Consider the following 19,932-nt stretch of genomic DNA (forward strand, 5'->3'; position numbering starts at 1 on the left):
CGGGCAGGGCGGGTGTGCGAGGCTGTCATAGGATCAGGCTAATAACGTGTCTGCGCTGAAAACCCCCAAAGCCCAAGGGTCAAGTTTCAGCAGTGTCCCACCACAATGGTAGGTGTGAAAGACACGTGTCCCGTTGTAAATGAAATGTCAAGCGGTTAAAAAAAATCCCAACCCAGCTGCCGCCGAGCGCGCCCTGCCTGCGCGGCACCGGGTGAGCGGCTCCGCGGGGGGACGGCGCAGCGCGGAACCGGGGACCCCCCCGCGCAGCCGCTCCTCGCCGGCCCCACACGCGGGGCCGGATCCCCGGGGCACTCCTGTGGTGTAGGTGCCAAAGATTCCCTTCTAACAGAGTCGTGAGCAGGTTCCCACCTCCCCCTGCCACCACGAAACGTCCTGCTGAGCGTGGAGAACGAGGAGGAGAGAGAAGAAAGCCCCCCCGAAGGTGGCCAAACCAAAAAGCAAACAGAATCCAAACGGCTCGTGTTTTAGTGGTTGACTTTAATTCTGCACTGCACTTTTACTACAAGGATATAAAGAATAAATAGCAGATACTCTTCATTTACATAGGATTAAGTCATTCAAACTGTTCTCTCTATTTACAATAACATTGTGCTCTAGGTGTTTATTCTTTTTTTAAATCTAAAGTCCATAAGGAAAAAGAAAAAAACCTCACACACACGCTTTCCGAATAATGGAAAATAGCTTTAAAACGTTTTATCAAAAAGTTTGGTTTGTATTTTTTAATCCTTTTATTAAAAAAACAACAACAAAAAACCTACTTCGCCAAAGCGAAGCAACTTCTCTCTGGAATATAAATACCAAAAAAAAAAAAAAGATACATTAGCAACGATCAGGGTAATAGTCTTAAAAATACAGTAGACGCTGATTATTTCACGTATAATACTGACCTTTTAATAGTATATTAAAACGGTGCCATATATACACACAATATACATTCTCCTACACATTACAGTGCATTACAACGTTAACCAGAAAGCAAATGTCTTTTTCTTGCAGCAAAGGTCCACGTGAGTCCGCTGGAGAAGGGGCAAGAAAAGGTAAGTGCAAGCCCTAGCAGGAGCACTTGCACTCCGAAATGATGGGGTATTGGATGGGTATCCATGTGCACCTCTGCCCCCCCCGACGCTGGCACCTCCACCTCAGGATCGTTAAATGCACGGACTTGGCAGGTTTGCAAACCATGCCTTCTGGGACTGAACAAGACCTTTTACTGTAGCAGCTGCCCACTTTGACATACCGGGGCCAAAAGCGGCTGCCGAGATCGTTCCACGTGTATAGGACCGGGCAGAAGGTCTGGGACCAGAGCCACATCTGCAGCTTCCTGCGCAGCTTCTTGCTCAGCCTGTGCTTCTTGCCCGGCTGCAGCCCGTCGTAAAACTCCAGCCCTTTGATTTCGCTGGGCATCGCTCCCGAGGGTCTCTGCCTGAGCAGCAAGTCCAGCTCAGCTAGATCGTCCACTCCAAGCCGGTCCTCGGGCAAGGAAATAGCCATAAAGTTAGGGTCGAAGTGTCCGCCCATGAGGTTCCTTAGCAAGGTCTCGTTAAGATCCTTCTCCTTGGGGTCAAAGATAGGGTCCGGGTGCTCGATTAGATCCACCAAGGGCAAGTTGTCGCTGGGAGCCGGTCGGATGTGCAGATAGTGCTGGCAGGCGCCTTGCTCTAGCCGGAGACCCAGCAGAACCACCAAGGCGTATATAGTCACAAGGCACTGGGAATGATCCATCCTTGGGAGACCGGTGGGGGGGGGAGAGGGGGGCTGGGTTCACCAAACAGCAGGGGAAGAAGGTGCAAGCAAATACATCAGAAAACTTGTACGGGGATATCCAAAATAGCTTGTCTTTAAGGGGGATCACCTCCACTCCCCGCACCACCAGCAAAGACAGCCCCCTAATAAGCCCGGAGAACAAGCCCCCTGCAAACTCTCTCTCTTGCAGGCTTCTCTATAAAATTTCTCCTGGTGGAGCCGCTCCAAAATTCTGCTGCTGCTGCTTCTTTTCACCCTCCCCAGGAAAGGGAGATGCCTCTTTTTGTTGCAAATTCTGCTTGCTGCTGCTGCTCCTCGTTGTCTGCCCGTGCGTATGGAAGAAGTTGCTGCCGATTCTTCCTCCCCGCTCCTCTCCGCCGTTTGCAAAGCAGCCTCCTCAGCAGCAACAGCAGCCACGCACGTTGGCACCAGTTTGTCTGCTTTGCAAGGACCCAAAGCCTTTAAATTTCCTGCACTTTCAGCTTCATCTCCATGGAAACCACAGACTCTCTTCTAACCCACCCCACCCCCCTTAAAAAAAAACCACACACACAACACAACCCCCACTCCCACAAAAGTCCAGGAGAGCGCGGCTTCCCCCTTCCCACCCTGCAGACACCCTCTGGTGGGGAAGGCTGAGGCGGGAGCCGCCGCTGCCTCCCCCCGCCTTCCGCACGCCGCCGCTCACGCGAGCCCGCCGCGCCTCGGGAGATGCTGCTCTCGCCGGGGCAGCCGCCGGCCGGCCCGCTCCACGCGCCCCGCCGCACGGGGAACGACGGCTCCTCGCCCAGCCTCGCCGCCGCGCACCGCGGCGCCGGTCACCCCATGGGTGCAGCCCGCGCGGCGGCGGAGCGCGGCCTCTCCCGCTCGCCCCGCGCAGGAGCGCGGCCCGGCCGCCCGCGGAGGGCGGCAGCGCGCCCCGCGGTGCGCAGGCTTCCGCGCTGGCTCTCCCGTCGCTGCCCGCGCCCTCCTGCCCCGGCCGGCGCTCCCCGGCCGCTGGGGGCTGCTTGCGCGGCTCCGCACATGGGCCCGCGATGCACTGCCCACCACCGCGCCCGGCTGGCCGCCCGCCCGCCCGCGGGGCCGCTGCAGACACCTCCTCTGCCCGCGCCCAGCCGCGGCCCCTGCGCTGCGCGGCGGCCACCGGCCGCCTTCCCGGGCGGAGCGAGCCCTCTGCTGGCGGCGCCGCGGCCCGGCCGGGACGGGACGGGGACGGGGACGACGGCTGCCCGCGGGCGGGCGGTGGGCACGGGGAGAGCGAGAGGCGGCGGAAGGCCAGCGCGTCTGTCGCGGTTTTAGGGGACCGGAGAAGCCCCTGGCATGAGCTTCCCGCGCCGTGCTGGTGAACGCGGGCAGAAACAACGGTGTGCAAAACCTCCACGGGGAGGGAGGAGGAGGAGGCTCCCGCGGACAGTGCTCAGACCTCGAGGCTACCGCCGAGCGAGACCCTCCGTACGGAGCCTGAGATTCCCCGAGAGGAGCCCGGTGGCTCCGCTCCCGCTGCGGAGTGCTGCGGCAGGCTGCAAGGCTCCGCTGCGGTCCTCCGAGCACTTAGGCAGCATTTCTTCTAGGGAGTCCTCTAAGACTTCTCCATCAGAAACACCGTTTCCAGTTATGCCCCCAATCCATACAGAAAAGATGGAAAGCCCATCTCAATAGTAAATCCATAAAACAATTTAAAAAATTGATACTAAATGGTACTGCCATTGCAGGACTACTGTCTTGCAAAGAGTGCTCGCAAGGCACGGCAGGCAGCAAGCTGTAAGGGGATGTGAACAGTCTATTAAGGTTTGAGTAAAATTTCCTGAAGTGCTGGAATCCCATTCCTGCAGGCTATTTAGGCACTTAGGAGCCCAAGTTTAACGGGACTGAAGCTTAGCCATTTCACCTAAATTATTTATGCACTTGTTTAAATGTTAACCTTCAAATTTAGGTTCATTATGGAAGTAATGTATAGATTACCCAGGTTGAGTGTTTTTTCTAAAAGTCAACTGTATTTTTTCAACTATTTTCACTCCCTAAGTTAAATTTAAAACAACTCTTGTTTTGTTTTATTCCTGAGCATGTAGGGCATTTCATAAATAATACATAACTGAAATAAATGACATGAAAAAGATGGAAAACTGACCCTAGCTCTACGCTGTAAAAGGAGCCTCACAGTGACACTTGCTACTATGATGTCAGTCAAGGATCTGCTACAGTTTTATTACATATTTTTTCACCCAGAGATTTAGGTCTCCACCTTCATCTAGAACCTGATAAACTTTCATTGCTGAAACTTGGCATACAAGTTGTCCCTGGAAATAAGTAAGAAACCACACCTCTTATCTTTCAAAATAAAGTTCCTCAAAATTCAAGGAGTAGGAACATCAGGAATTGAAGACAGACATTCTGCTGAATTCAGGACTTAACTGGATGTGACTTTGATGTTGAACCGAGTATGAGCAGGACAGGGAGGTGCCAAGGTCTGCACAGAGCCAGCGAGCGAGCTCAGACACAACCTGCTTCTGGCTCAGGTTCTCACCAAGGTCTTGGCCTGTTCACGCACAGTTCCGCTCCTGCCTCCTGGGATTCAGCCTGCGGAAGCTGATCTGCTGTTGCTGAGCTGAGGAGGGTCTGTTCATCCCTCCTTTATTCATATACCATATTTTTGCCCACCCTGCAGCACAAAGTGTTTCTTGACATACAGGAGCATAAGCTCACACTCAATGCTTATCGGTTGATCCACTGCTTCTGGAAGGATTGCTGTGTCTGGTTTCAGGAGGGAGCAGTTGTGAGGATAGCTGATGAGTCCTAGCAAGGTGCTAATGGGTTTTTTTGGGGGTGCCTGTCTGTCTCTCTTTCCTTACTATGTTCCTACCTCCAGCCAATAAGTCACCTGTAAGTCACTGCAAATACTTTTGAATTCACTTTTAAACCACCTTGTTTAAACACAAAGACGCAAATAATGATACTAGGTTAAAATAACAGTGTTTTGAACAGAAAGCAAAAATTCACGTTATACATAATGTCTTGTATTTCTTCTTTACTAATAAATTCAGTTTAACTCAGCTAGTATTTGAAACTAGTTCTCTAACTATCAGTCTCTAATCTAAAAATAAAGCCTATAAGGCCTATGTCCTGTCTATTTCTGTGTGTTTAAGATTCAGTGTTCAAAACTGTGATCCTAAAGAAGCACTCGAAGACCTTTCTCTCCTGAATTGCGTTACCTGTAGAACTAAATGTTTTCTGGAATGAGGCTGGTTCAGATGGACTGCCTCTTTAAGGTACAGAGATTTGTTCTGAGCGGAGCAGGCTGGGGCTCGGTAGTTCCTGAAGCGCAGGTGTCTGCCTGGGGTGCACTGGGCTCCTGGCAAGGCTGTGAAAGCTCGAGGGATGCAGAAGTGACAGAAGTCACTTGTGGCCCAAGAATTTCTTGGTGGAATGGCTGATAGCAGGACTGGGGAAGAGCTGCCAGTAACAGCTCTGCCAAAAGCCTCTGGGTCAGAGGGAAAAGAGATTTGGATTCCCATCAAACTGGTTTATTTTAGGGTTTGCTGAAAACAGCAGTAAATGAAACCTGGAGGTGAAGGGCCTGATCCAGGCTCTGTGTAGGATGCCAGCCCTTCCTTGGATAGGGAGAGAGGCCAGCAGCTCATAGAGGCCTTAGCTGGTCACTCTACTGGCAATGGTGCATGAAGCAGAGGAGAAAACAACTCCCTTTGCCTCAGCTTTATTGGTTCTGGAGTGCTGTCAGTAGTAAAAATGTGTTTTTTCAGTAGACAAAGCAAACACAACCTTCAAGGCACACAGGAAGCCAATGTGGGCAAGAGTAAGATGCCACTTCTGCAGGGTCACATCTCTGATGAGGAGAGAAGAGGTATGCAGCCTGCACTGCTCTGCTTATGACTCTGGAGCACAGCTCTGAAAACACATTATGCAAGGATCTGATTTCAGTGCACAACAGCAAGGATGCACAGAAAGAATTCAGAATAGGTTTGTTTCCCATTAAATCTAGCAACAGAAAATGGCCTGACCTACTTCACCCAACCCAGTGCTCAGGGACATAACACTGAATTCAGCCCGTGGTGTCAAATCTGTCTATGAGCAATGGTCTCAAGCTCGATGCGTGCACCACTCTGAAACACAGAGGGAATCTCACAGAAAGTAATAAACCCCTACAAAACTGGGATGAGGAAGAACCTTGCTGGGGGACTCAGAAGAGTTGTGCCTTCCTTATGAGTGGAGGCTTCCTTACAACTATTCTTGTTTCCCTTACACTTAAAGATTATTTAAATCATGATCTCATTCATGATCTCATTGCCTTTCAATTCTTATTTTTAAAAATCCATGGCATGAAACAATGATTGTTAAAGAAATGAAACCCAACAACATAACCAACTGAGTCCTCTGCCCAGCTCTCATGCAAATTTCTCATATGGTTTTGGGCAATGAATTTCATAGCTTTGTGCTTTCCTTATTTGTACAGCAGGAATGATAATCCTTGCCTCTTTCATGGAGATGTTGGAGAGTTTGATTAGATGCTACAGTAAATCTGTATCAATGCTGAGGGAAGAGTCCAGTGTTTTACTAAAATTATAGAGGAAACCTGTGATTAATAGAGCAGACAACTGAATTAAAATCACTTAAATTTTAGTCTTATGTCCTAGTGAGCTGCTAGACCAACTCCCTCTTCCTTGGTCACAACCCTATAACCTTGGTAAGAAACTGCTTACAGATTAACCTTTTTTAAATGGTGAATCCCTGAAGAATTTCTAAACAAGATGCACAGCTTTCAGACATTTTACGTAGTTCATATATGCCATATGACAATCTACCAGATCTACATTATTACCTATCAAAGGTCATGTATTACCTCACCCAGGAATCCATGCACCACAGGTAGAAAATCACTGTTCGATTGCTTTCAAGCTATATTCTTTAGTCTGGAAAGATTCAGGGAGATTGTGCTGGACCTTTGAAATGTGGTGCTGCGTCTAAAGGTACCTCATCCATTTCCCTGCCCCTTTCCTGATTCACAGAAAGGGCCACAGAATAAGGATTGTTAACGGACTACACAGTGTTAGCAGCTGATCAGCTGCTCTGAAAGAAAACAGTTATGAATCACATACTTTGGAAGGTAAACTTTTTTTGCAAGAGCAAAGTTCTACCTTGAAATCCCAACAGAATGGAGACAGGGAAGGATACATTTGGCCAAGAACCTGTATCTGCAGTGATAAATGATGTATATATAATATATTTTGAAACTAAGCTCTGGGATGAATGTTTTATAGTGGAGTAAATCCTAAGATGACTGATGCATTAAAGCAATGGAAAAAAAAAAAGGGACCCCCCAAATAAAACAAGTAAGTTATTTCTTAGTCTTTAAGTACAGCTATATGTAGAAAGGTATCCATTGCCTTAAAAAAAAAAAAAAGGAAAAAAAAAAAGAGAAGGCTGTAAAAGAAGAGAATAAAATCTTGCAGTGTCCTTAAAAAATTACTCTATTTTTCTCATTTCGTGTCATTCTTGCTCCTACAACACTGTGCCTCCTTGATTCTCAGCCCACTCGCCTCTTGCTCGTGCATTTTTCCTAAGGTATAGACTTTTGTCTTTAGAACAGAGCTTGTGCATTCATCTGCTGATAAACTGTTTATCTTAGCTTTTATGAGGGCGCCTTGCTGCAAGCCAGCCAGAGACAGGATCCTGGGTGTTTGTCTTTTTTTTAAAAGACGGTCAGGGAAGTGACGGGTATTTATACCTCCCCTTGGCTCTATATATCATGGGAGGTGGAACTCCACTGTCTCTGTTTCTCGCTTTTTCTCTCAGCAGTGTCTTCTGCCGTAAATCTGAATCTCTCAGAACAGAGTTTTCTTGGCTGCAACCCCACTTGGAGGAATTGAAGTTTTATTTATTTATTTATTTATTTATTCACGCAAAAGGTCTGCAACAGAGGAAACCCAAAGTTCTTCTAAACTCCCCCTCCTCTACCCCACCTAACCATCCTGCTTTTTGTGCCAAATACTAACATCTCAGCTGTCGAGAGAAGAGACCAGAGCCGGTTGAGCGTCTCACAGTTTGCAGACCCATTCATTATGGAGAGAGAGGCCAGTGGGAGAACTGGCAAAGATGAAACAGGAACCAAGGCATTTTTTATGTTAAAAAATGACACTTATATTTACAAGCAATGGCTCCTGATGGGGATTTGAATTTCCACACAGGCAACGTTGTTTATCCAAACAAACTCCCTGTAGCAGCATATATTACATATATACACACATGACAAGTAGGAATGTATTTATCCTTTTTTTTTTTTGCCAGCCTGCTTATTAAGATAAACATCTATGGAGATAAACCAAGTTTTTATTATTCCTTTTTTATAAAACACTAAAGACAACTGAGTGACAGAGATTCAATGAAGCGAAAAATCCAGCAACCCCCCAATCAAGCCCTGAGTGCATGTGAGTGATTCATTGATGCCAGCTACTGAATAACCCTGGTACATAACATTTCCCACCTCTGATATTTAAAAAGACCCCCTCGCCCTTTTAGCACCAATGGAGCCCTTCAAATGTTTTATTGCTAATTGTCTAATGCTACGTGATGAATGGCTGCTTGACTGAAAATGACAACCCCTTTTCTCTCAACTACTTCATTTTCCTGGCTCCAGTGGGGGTGAAGAGGAAAAAATAAATCCGATTACATCATATTTAGCTTGTTGGTTATGAATGAAGGAAAATTAAACTTCTTTTAAAAGTACTTCTATCAACTAAATCCTGAGCCCCGAGGTCCCCTGCACTCAGTAAATGTTGCCTCAGATGCTGGGGCAAAATGTTCTGAGAGACTCATGGGTTTTATGGAAGAACAAAATCCCAAAGGCAGGGTCTAATCCTGACCAGAGAGCCAGCGAGGGGCAGGATCACAAATTTATCTAACTCAGAAACCCCAGACCAAATCTAGAATGGCTGCATTTTGTGCTCACAAGAAGCATTTTGGCTACAGGGTAATAAAAGAGCAGAATTTAGCTCAATGTAGAAATCAACTCCTGACTATAGTTTTGCCTCAAGAATAAATGCAGCAGAGGAAGGTTCCACAAACTGGGAACCACTGCTTTATTAGACATTCTTTAAATTTGCTCTGGCTAGAAAATCTGTAAGAATAAAGGAGTTTTAATAACTAGAAAAAGATTAAATTGTGCGTCTTTCCCCAGCATGTTGTATTTATCACTTCTTTTCTGCTTCTTATGCTTTATCCCTTTAGGGAATCTGATCTCTTCAAAAAGAAGTAGATCACAATGATCAGCCAGAGTTGTGTGCATAACATTATCTTTGCAGCCACTACAAAATATGTGATGAAATACAAACTTACAGTGACTGGGTTGGCTGTGAAAAACTGTGTGTTCAATAGGATATTTTTCAAAGAAACTTGTACCTTTAGTAGCAAATTGAATGATTTCCACTTTCTCTCACAAGTGATGAAACAGACACACACATGGGGGCATGGGATTAATTCAGATACAGAAACAGACACAAAGGAGACTGATTCCAAACCTGCTCATGTTCAGTATGAATCTCTGGGATGTGTTTCTTTGGCTTGGGAGTTTCGAGTCTTTGCTGTGAAGGCAAAGGGACCCAGGCGAGTAAAATAATGAATCTAGGCTTCCCAGACACAGATCTGACATTTGCTCTCTCCCTCTGACTCAGACTTTGACTGGGTTCAGGGATTAATTAGGCCATGCAAACGAGTTAGGTTCTCTCTTCTGGCAACCTGGTCACGTAGGGAACCCTCACCCCTCCCCTTCCCCACACTCTCCTTCCCCATAATGAAGCATGACTGTAGTAAAACAAGTCTTTTGATGGTGCCTCTTCTCATCACTTTCAAGACAAACAATGTCTCAGAAGCCCCCCAGCTGCTTTTATTTTTCTTATATCTACAGTTACATCTTGGGTGTATTTACTCATTCTCATTAAATATGTTGTTCTCCCCCCTCCTTTTTTTAATATCCTTCCTTTATTGCAGTTTACACAACACATCAATTACAGGATAGAGTTAAAAGCTTTTAGAGCCATGCTTTGGTATAGCGCAACATCCCCACACCACCACCGTCTCTAAAAGGGAATTGACGCAGGGTATAGTAGGGTATAGTAGGAATACGAGACAAACAGCCCCACAGCGAACATCACAGCAAAGAAAGAAGTGGTCACAAATTACTACTTTGTTCACAGCAAAGCATCGCTTATGGATAATCAACTTCCTTTGATAAGCCTGGGTAAGGACTTTGGTTTTGTTTTGTTTTTTTTTCATTAAAAAATATTAACAAGTGACTATCACCCTCCTCCTTTTAATACAGATACTTGGAAAGTCTAAGATGGCATGGTAAGAAGCAACAACCCATCACAGGACTAAAAATCAGCTAGACTTTCCCGCATATGCCTTGGTCTTAGGATGATTTTCTTTCAAGCAAGATTGAAATAATGACACTTCAATTGAATATCCTTCCTGTTTAGCATGCCTTCTGAAGCCACATCACCTTTTCATAATGAACACATCAGCTGTTCAGTAAGATGCCAGACACAATGGCATCTATTTTAACTATCACTTGGATTTGTTCTCTTTGTGTATATGTGTATATGTTCTCTTTGTGTATATGTGTTATGTGTGTGCGTGTGCGCACATGTGTGTATGCGTGCATGTGCAATTGTTCCCATGTAACAAGAACCTTTCCATTACTCCTGTTCTTGATAGGATGATGCATCTTTGAAACACTACTGTGTTTTTATTTACAAAAAGAACAAAACCAAACAACAAAGAGAATTGCCCTGATCACTGTGGGTGTTCCACAAGAGCTCTCCATACTTTGAATATGAAGGTTAATTTTTGTGAGCAAACCGAGCACTTTAACTCAAATATTAGGTATTAAAACAGACTTGGGCTAGGAATTCAAAGAAGAGACATTTTGTAACAGAAAAAGGAGCAAAAGGAACACTGCTGCATTTAAAGTGTCTCATGGCAGAGATGGGTTCTTATGCCACTTTAAGATCTCCCCACTTTTCTCATCAAAAAAGAAGGTAGGTATCACCTTGCTCTGCAGACCCTAACCTAAATCACTCTCCTCGGGGAGATGATTCAGCTCCAGATATCGGAGTCTGCCTGTCATCATCATTCTGTGTTAGATTTCTTCAATAAATAAATAAATAAGCAGCCTTCCCCCACCAGCCTGAGGGCCCTTGTGTGCCTAGGCTTAGGTCGTGCCCAGTGGCTTACTGCTGCAGGACCTGAAGGCAGCAGGGTGGGGGGCGAGGTGGGGGCAATCCCCCTCCAACACTGGGAACAGTGTAAATTACCCTAAGCTTCTCTTAGTCATTATTCCATTAACTGCCTCTTGGTAGATCTGTCAGTAACTAAGCTGGGACTTATTTGTAGAGAATCAGAGGCTATTTGCTGTACTAAGTGAGCCATGAGAGCGAAAGGGTTTGGGATTTATTTGTAATTACAGTCGGGATTTTTTTCTTCTCCTTCTTGCCTGGACCCTACTGGTACTTTCATTCACATTCCCTAAGCTGAAGCTGGCGCCAGGATCACAGGCTGGCCCTGTGTTTATGTCATTGAGACTAGGACAATATTTCAGTGTGGAGCCAGACCGCAGGGATCCACTCTATAAAACCCTCACTAAAAATAGACAGCCGCCCTGCCCCCAGGCCCGCGGACTGCCGGCACCCTGCGCGGAGCACAGCCCTCGGCTGGGCCGAACTCGGCCCTCCGGGCTGGCCCTGCCGGCCCCGCCAGCCCCCCGGGTTGTGCCAGTCCCTGTCCCATCCCGCGCTTCCCCCAGCGAAGGTCCCCGTGAGCTGCCCCTGGAGCCAGCGGAGCCATTCAGACTTCAGCTGGCAGCAGCATCCTCAGGGCTCCTCTCCTCCCCGACTGCTCCTTGCAAGTGGATGTGGCACCTCGAGGTGCCCATCCTCCCCCTACTCCTGGCTGGGTGGGAGCATGCCCCCAGTCCCGTTCTGCAGCAATCTCTGACCAGCCCTGCAAAAGTGCTGCTCAGGCTGCAACGCAGAGCCAGTGAGGAATCCTAAAACCCCACTGGCTTGCTGGGCTATTGTGGCTGTAACTGGGAGAGTAAGCGATACCTGAAAATATCAGTGCTTGGGACAACTCCTTTCCCTCTGCAGCTTGTAAAGGCTTTCAGAGAGACCCCAGCAGGACAAAACCGGGTCAAAGACTTCAACTCTGTCTGATAAATCTTTCCTGCTGCAAATTTAAAAAAGAGCTGAACATTTCCATCTCATAGCTGTCAATTTTATTCAAGAGCATGAACCGGGGCAAATCATTCAGCCTTTTCAATGCCAGTGGTGTGTGATCCCTCAGCTTGGGAGGATAAATGTAACTAGCAGAGTGTTTATTGATTAGTTCAACAGCTATATAGATAAAATACAAGGTGCTTAATGCACAGATTTTCAAGGTAAGAGCCTGATCCTGCAGCTGAGATCCTAACATTGGAAAGAGCTTCATTCAAGAAGCCTGACAAGTGACAGAAAAAGCTCACATGAATTTTAATGGGCAACAGAGCCTTCCAAAGGACAGCAGCAAAGAGCAAGTGAGCCTCTTGATTCCCTTAGATGTGTATTTGTTTAGGTGCTGAAAAAGCATACCCAAAGGCAGCAAACGTGTGCGTGTGCTCGCACACACAGGTATCCCGAGAAGGGATGCTGCCGCTGCGTGCCAAGGAATGCCAATCTCCAAGAGGAACAAACCCCTCAGAGAACAGCTTCCTTCCAGATTCCCGTCACTGAATCACTGTCCTGGCATAGGTCATGTTTATTAAGTCAGTAGGAACCGGACCCAAGCGCGAATGTCTGCTCAAACCAGTGGCAAACCCACAGTGTGTGCAGGGGGAAGAGCCAGACGCCGAGCTGTGCTACAGAACAGCTGGAAGGGAACCAGGGTTTGGTTGGCTAGAGGGGTCTGTCTCGCTCCCTCGCCCAAGGCCCAGGCCGGCCTGCCTGTTCTCCAGCACAGCTCGCTCCTGATGCAGGTGCAGCCAGTCACCACCTGAGCAGAGATGGTTGCATGAATCTATGACAGCACTGAAAACTGAACTCAGAGCTCTGAAATCCCAGATAGTGCTTTAGCCAGACTTTGATTTGACTGACTCAAACTACATCATTCACTGAGCACTGGCCAAAGAAGCCATTTTGTACAAGGAGATAAGGCTACTGTATTGTGGACTAAGAATGTAGGAAAAGAATGGCTCCTTGTTGAAAGGCTGCTTTGAAAATTTTCAAAGCATCAAGAATGCCTATACAGTAGTACATAAGGGCAGCTGCGGTTTCGTAAATAGATTTATCAGAGATGTTGGGAAGACAATCCAACAGATTTCATACAAACTGGTACATGTTTTCTGCACCATGCTATGTGTACTCAGCACGTGCTCAGTGATTATTCTGTCAAGTTCAGCTTCTGTCAGTTGTTCACTTTGCTTTTTTGAGCTAAGGGTATTGGGTGAATGCTAGTGCAGTGTAACCAGGATCCCTTTGCAGTAGGCATTGTGCATGTGTTGAACGGCAGTTCAGGGTCTGAATTCTGGATCATCTCGATAGGTTACACAGATAAAAGCCCACAACGTACAGAACTGGCTTGCTCAAGGTCACAAAACAGCAAAACTGCCAAGAGGGCTCCGCTTTCCCTGCTTAGGACTGGTTCCTATCTTTTGTAAGAGTAGCCAGGGATAGGCCACAGGGCCTCATGGATTTCACAGCATCTTCTGATTTCATTACAGTGGAAGTTAGTCATCAATTAGAAAGGGAAATCCAAATCCCAGCTGCATGAAAGGCAATGGTAAAACTCCACAGTTCTCCTAAAAATGGCCTTATCAACTGGCAATGAACATGACCGAATAAGGACTGTAGCTACAGGGAACGGTTGTGGTGTGTGTGAAATAGCGGTTGCTCTCTGCACAACTTCTCAAAGTAATCCTTGAAGCAAGGAAATACTACATAGACAAAATTTAGTTTAGAAGCAGCCTTCTAAATTTAATGTAATTGTTGCTTTTGTAGGGCTTCTCACTATTTTATCTGAATAGTCACTGTTTCTCATACATCAGTCCTGGGGACAGTGGACCTTCAACCACCTTCAGTCAAAAGTGTGATCTAGTAAAGGAATAAAGCCCAAGGGCCTTCATGCGGAGGAAACACATTTTTGATAATGAACCATGTTCTATCAGGTGCCATTAGTGTCTGAGAAATAGCCCTGGATTGTTCTCATGCTTCATGCTACAGCTTTTCACTACTTAAGCACATGCCATTTGTTTGCTGTGTACTTCTTTCTGTAGGCAGCATGTGGACTTTCTTTTTCATCTTTGGAGCTCGCCAATTGTGCACCTGACAATGGATATGCAATGAAAGGAGACTGTTGCAGAAATAGGAGACTCTGATTTGTTACAGTAATTAGATGCTAAGTAGTGAACGAAGCAGAAGATAAAGGCAACACTTGCAGGAACTGAACATCATCACAGAAAAATGAATTCTCTCCCTGTGTTCTGCCAAAGAATCCCAGTACAGTAGAATAGAAGCAACTGAAAACTTTTCACAGGTGGCCACTTAATGTATATGTCTCATTTTCGACAATGCTTAAGCTATGCAGCCTCAGTTGGGACTCCATTCATAGCAGGGCATACATTCACAACAGCTGCAATTCAAGCCAACTGGAACTGTGCTTTGAACATATAAAGTCCTGATATGAAATATCAGCTCTTAGGGGGCTTGAATAAGCACATCCACACAATTAGGGGTTACTCGATAATTTTGACTGTAGACCATCTATGTCTTGGTTCTTCAGCCATAGAATGACATCACATCCATGATGATACTATGAAGATAAAAAAATTGTATAATTTCAAAGATTTATTGTTTATATTATTATAGAACCTAAAAGCTTGCACATGGACTGACCATGTTTGGTATTGTACAAATGCGTAAGAAAAAGGCATCCCTGTTTCTACAAAAGTTTATAGCAGAAGTTAAAACCGTGAGGTAACAGATGGCATGACAGAAGAAAGACCACAAAACAGTACCATCTGCTGGTTTGCTTTAGCACACCTATGCTCAATTTTTTTTTCCAGATAAAACAGGAAAAAAAAGGCTTTTAAAAGAAGGTTTAAAAAACTTCAGATACTGTGGTAAGACACATAAAAAAATTCTGTACAGCCTACGCACAAGGCTATACAGCCTGTGCTCCGTACATTTTGATGAACACCGTCTCTTTCAAAAAGTCAGTGCTGTGAACTGCCAGTGAATCTAAAAGTTTTAAATAATGCTGAGTACCAGAGAGGTTGCCTTCACACAGAAATGATTGCATATTAAGAGGTAAAAAACCTATCTACATACCTATGAATGAAAGACACGCGTTTTCCACATAAAACAAAGTCTTTATTATAGTTTTGGGGTTTTTTAATTGCTGCCTGACCAACCCAGTCAGATGTTAGAGCCCACTATCACTCAGGCCCTAGGAATACATACTATAGGGATTGCTCCCACCACAAGTACCTTATTATGTGATGGCCTTCCCAGCTAATTTATTTTAATTTTAGAAGAAAAGTTGTTCTGAATATGCAGATCTTTGCGTTCTCTTCAAGTGAACAAGCAGACCCGACAATTTAGCAATAAACTGGATTTTATACCTTTTCTCAAAGTACTGCAGGTATCTGTTGTGGGAGCGATCTGCGGATTCCCTTGAAAAAGTTTATGGAAATGTATTCTTTCAAATCGTTACCCAGCCTTTCTCCCTACCCTCTACCATTTCAGGACAAGAGTACATATACAGTTCTCTCTTTTCCTTGGCATCTGGACAGCTCTTCTACTGTCACTGCCCTGTAATCCTCAGCTGGCATAAGAATTCCAAAATAAATGAGCGTGTTGTAATCAGGAGAAAAATATTGTGTCCTTGTGGTGTTGATGTTTTTGCAGCTCAGCTTCTCAATGGCCACCACAAGTTGAGCTGCATATTTCTTTACAAAAATATGCTTGCATTGGTAACTTGGCAGGTTGCTCATTGAATAGACATTTAGCTACTTAACTGTTTACTGTTGCCAACAAAGTTCAGTTGATGAACTTGAAATAGGGGAGAAGAGGCACCTTGACAAGCAGTACACGGTTAGCAAGCAGGCGGGCGGTCTTTATGTCAAGCAGACCTGTATTGCATATCTGCTGGACAAGAGGTTTTATGAGTTTCTGTGAAACCCAAAAGCTAATAGTAAGAGCAACATATTATAGCAGAATGTCTTTAAAGAGACAAAGATACTGACTAAATATCTTCTAAGTTTAAGCATGTTTCAAATAATCACATAAGCAAAATAAGCCTCAGCAGATAATTTATAAACCTGCCTACAGGCAACTAAAGAGCATAAGCCAATACTCAAAACCCGCATGGAAGTACTTAAAGGTGTGTTGCTGTGTACAGTCACACAGCCCGAGGGAATGTATTACCCAGAGAACTAAAAGAGCAAGGATGGTATTTTTAAAGCACTCACTGTTGGCTAAGCTCTGCCAACTTTCAGTTCTGCCAAGCTGCATCCAAAAAGGCAGGTCTTACCCGTGTTCATCTCCCAGAACCCACACTCTCACTGGGGCCACTCAACTTCCTTCAAAAAAGTTAAGTTCTGTCTCAACTTCATTTCCAGTAAAACTGGATGCACAAAGTCCCAATTTATTTACTCTGTAGCCCCTACAAGTGTTTTTGCCTATCCCCCCATCAATTCACACCCCAAAAAACCTTCAAATTATTACACTTGTTTGCACTTTTAGCCCATGCCTTCTTGCTGGCCTGGAGGGCATAGGGTGGAGCCAGAGCTGTATATTTGTTCAGGTTGGAAGATTTAAGTCAAGATCACTCACACTGCCAATAGTCTTCCGATGTCCTTTCTAGAGATCTCAGTGGAATGATATGTTCCCTGGCCATAGACTGGGACAGGGTCAGCACCAAGAGCTGAAGGAGATGCTTGTGCACCCGGCTGGGCACTGCACAGATGGCAAGGCCACTACTGTCTGTGCAATACTCACTCCTGACTGATGACAACCCAGCCGAACAGGAGCTAATAGCTCTTAGTCGCTTCTTGGTTAAATGAACTAGACAGAGTTGCCTTAGTATCTTGCTCTAAGGTATGTTTTCCAATCCCTGAATCATTCTTATAAATCTCTACTGATTCTTCTGAATCTTTCTGAAGCCTGACTACCAAAACAGGATGAAATATTTTACTACTTGTATTAATATGCATTAATATAGATCCGTATGAGGTAAATCTGGTCATTTGGCAAAGAATGAAATTTAAAATAATTGGTTATACGACAAATAGAGGAGACATTTAGCAAGAAAAATACAAGTGAAAAACATTAGTTTGCCACCTCAAATGAGATTTTTAGTACGAAAGCTGAAAACTAGATTATTGCCTACTTGGAATGTAATCAGGCAGCTGATGCTCAATACAGCTGCGTTCTCTCCAGCTTTCACGGTTTCAGGGGATGCTGAAACGAATCTTCAGTTTGTTTTTAAAATTAATTGCCAAAACTAAAATATTTTTTCTCAGCATTGGTTGAACTGATTTTCTGTAAACTGATTTAGCAAATATTGTAGAACATGTTGAAAGTGAAATAATAAAGCTATCTGTCACAAAAACAATGGACCTCTCATCGGCTTGCACATTAGTGGTCCCAACAGCATAGATCTCATTTACATCATACTTGCTCCAAAGTGAAAGCTATCATCAAGTGCATAAAGGATATTCTATTCATAAATGGTGACGACATCGTCTTAAATATAATTTTATTCAATGAATTTTAAAAATGCAATACTGAACACTGGATGCAATTTCTACAGAATGTAGGAGAGCTGTGCATGGGATAATTTTCTTGTGAGTTGCCCTTTTTTCTGATATTGTGGGAGTTTGCTGATTTACTTTAAGGAAAAATATTACCATAAGAACTCCAGCTGAGTAAATGTGGTTTTACAAGCTTGTTGCATTAAGCCTTTTATCTACATTCTTACCCAAATCCTACCTTGACAGATGCAGATGTAAGAACTGTGGTCTTTGAATAAGTTCAGAATTGTGCATATTCATCACCTATTTATATTTTAACAAGCAATACAGTTTCGGTAGCCTTGTCCTTTGAAAACCTTTAGGATCCAACGCCAGCACAAAGCTCAACACAGAAATAGTTACCATCTGAGCTTATGTGGAAGAGAAAGCTCCATTTCTTTTCAAGTACAATGGATTAATGTGGGGGGAAAGTCAATAACGCTAAATTTGTCCTCAATGTTGAAACCATGGGCTGCAATGGCATTAAGGGTCAGAGATGAGTTTGGCCTGCTGTGGCTATGGCTATCTAATTTAATTAACATTTACGTTCTAAAAAAAACCCCATTTGCAAGTACTAAGTAGTACAGTAAATATGGAACAAATTATCAGCAACAGCGGGGGAGATTTAAAATATGCATCTTGACTTTGGAGTCACTCAGAAACCTGTGGTGATGCAATCACTCAAACAGAGTAATCTTTATGAGTTTAACTTTGCCCAGAACGCATGTACAAACCTTCTTCCAGAGACTCATCAGTGTGGATGACACACAAGCTGCCCTTGGTTGTCAAATGCCTCACCCACGTGGACCCACGCCTGAATGTTTTCTCACATCAGGTGTTTCCTAGTGATTAGTGCAGCACTGTTCAATCTCTTTTGATCTTAAAACCCTTACAGGTTTTCTAAGGCACAATGCAGATCCCTGTACAGTGAGTTTAAGGCTGGTGATGGCCACAGGTTGCAGCTTGGTAGGCTCAGACCGGCCATGACTCCATGTTGGTGAGCCAAGGGCGTGCTCACCCCACCACACTTGTGTCACAGCCCTCAGGCCTCCAGTCACCTCAGAGCCCTGTAAACGACAAATACCTGAGAGGTGGCAGCAGCGGCCATCGATGGCTGGTGTAGAGGAAGCGATCCACGCAGGCTGAGCTCTAGCAACGCAGGCGCCATAGCTGGAGCAGGGACCTGCTGTAACATCACAGCGAAGGGCCCAAGGGCTGTGGGAAACACTGGAGGGTTTTTTCCTCCCACTCGCTCACGGGTCCTTGGGTAATTCCTCCATCCCGTGCCTCGCAAAGCCCATAGAGCACATTAGGGCATTACATGTAATGCAGGGTACCCCAAACCAGGCCTGGCGGCCGCCATTACCTCACGCTGCCCAGGAGAGGGCGTCGCGGGGCTCCCATAGGACGCCATTTTGGGTGGGCGTGAGGTGAGGGGCAGTGGGCAGCGAGGCAGGGCGCCGGGCTGTCCCATCCAGGCAGCGTGCCCTGGCCCAGTCCCCAAGCCGGGCAAAGTTTGGGCAGCCCAGGTGAGGGGCACAGGGCAGCGTCAGCGTGTGGCTGGCACCGAGAGCCCCGCCTGGCCCTCCACAGGACAAAGCTTTTTCCCGCCACTGTGTACTCTGGTACCACAGTGGCATCCGAGGCTTTGGGCCGCTAAGGCATACACCTGCATAACACTAGAGCCGACCTGATGGGTATATTTAATCACAAACTAATAAATAAGGACATACTGAATTAGGCTGGTAAAATATATTTCTCTTTCAACAAAAAATACTCAATAGTGTTGCATGTTAGATTGGCATGGAGGGCGATGTAATCAGTTATGATATGCAGCATGTAAAAAACAGCGTAGGAGCTGCTGATAAATGAGATTCCAGCTCAGAGCTTGCTGGTATAGGGACAAAGCCCTTGGTGCGCAGGATGGGCTTCGGCCGACGTGCTGGTGCCCTGAGCAAACCAGGAGTACAGGGAAGGAGGAGGCTGCTGCCGTTTTGGTGCCTGTATTGAAGGGGAGATTGGCAAAGCTGAGCAGCAAAAACCGTTAGGACTTAGCTGAACTGCTAACCTCTGTAACGGTCTTCGGTAAAATTCACATCTCTGGGTCTCTAAGAGAGGGTAAGGCATACTCTGTGCTTCACAGTTGTTTACGGGCTCCCTCCCCGAGGCCCAAGGCACAGCCAGGTCTTATTTACCTAATTACTCTCTGTGGGGACAGGCCGTGGAGCTGAGACCACTCCAGACAGGAGCGGGTATCTGTAGTCAAGGTAAAGAGTCAGCTGCAGGAGTGCTGGCTCAGGCTAGGACTGTTACCATGTGCAAAATGCTGGTTACAC

General features: G+C 45.7%; 1 protein-coding gene across 1 annotated transcript; it reads right to left on the reverse strand.

Annotated features, from left to right (window-relative positions):
* Positions 1-594: 594 nt before the first annotated feature.
* Positions 595-2,229, reverse strand: NOG (noggin). The gene has a single exon (XM_054846655.1). The coding sequence runs from the start codon at positions 1,741-1,743 to the stop codon at positions 1,072-1,074; it is 672 nt and encodes a 223-aa protein (XP_054702630.1). The 5' UTR covers positions 1,744-2,229; the 3' UTR covers positions 595-1,071.
* Positions 2,230-19,932: the final 17,703 nt, after the last annotated feature.

Source organism: Grus americana, chromosome 18 (assembly GCF_028858705.1).
Source record: "Grus americana isolate bGruAme1 chromosome 18, bGruAme1.mat, whole genome shotgun sequence".
NCBI lineage: Eukaryota > Metazoa > Chordata > Aves > Gruiformes > Gruidae > Grus > Grus americana.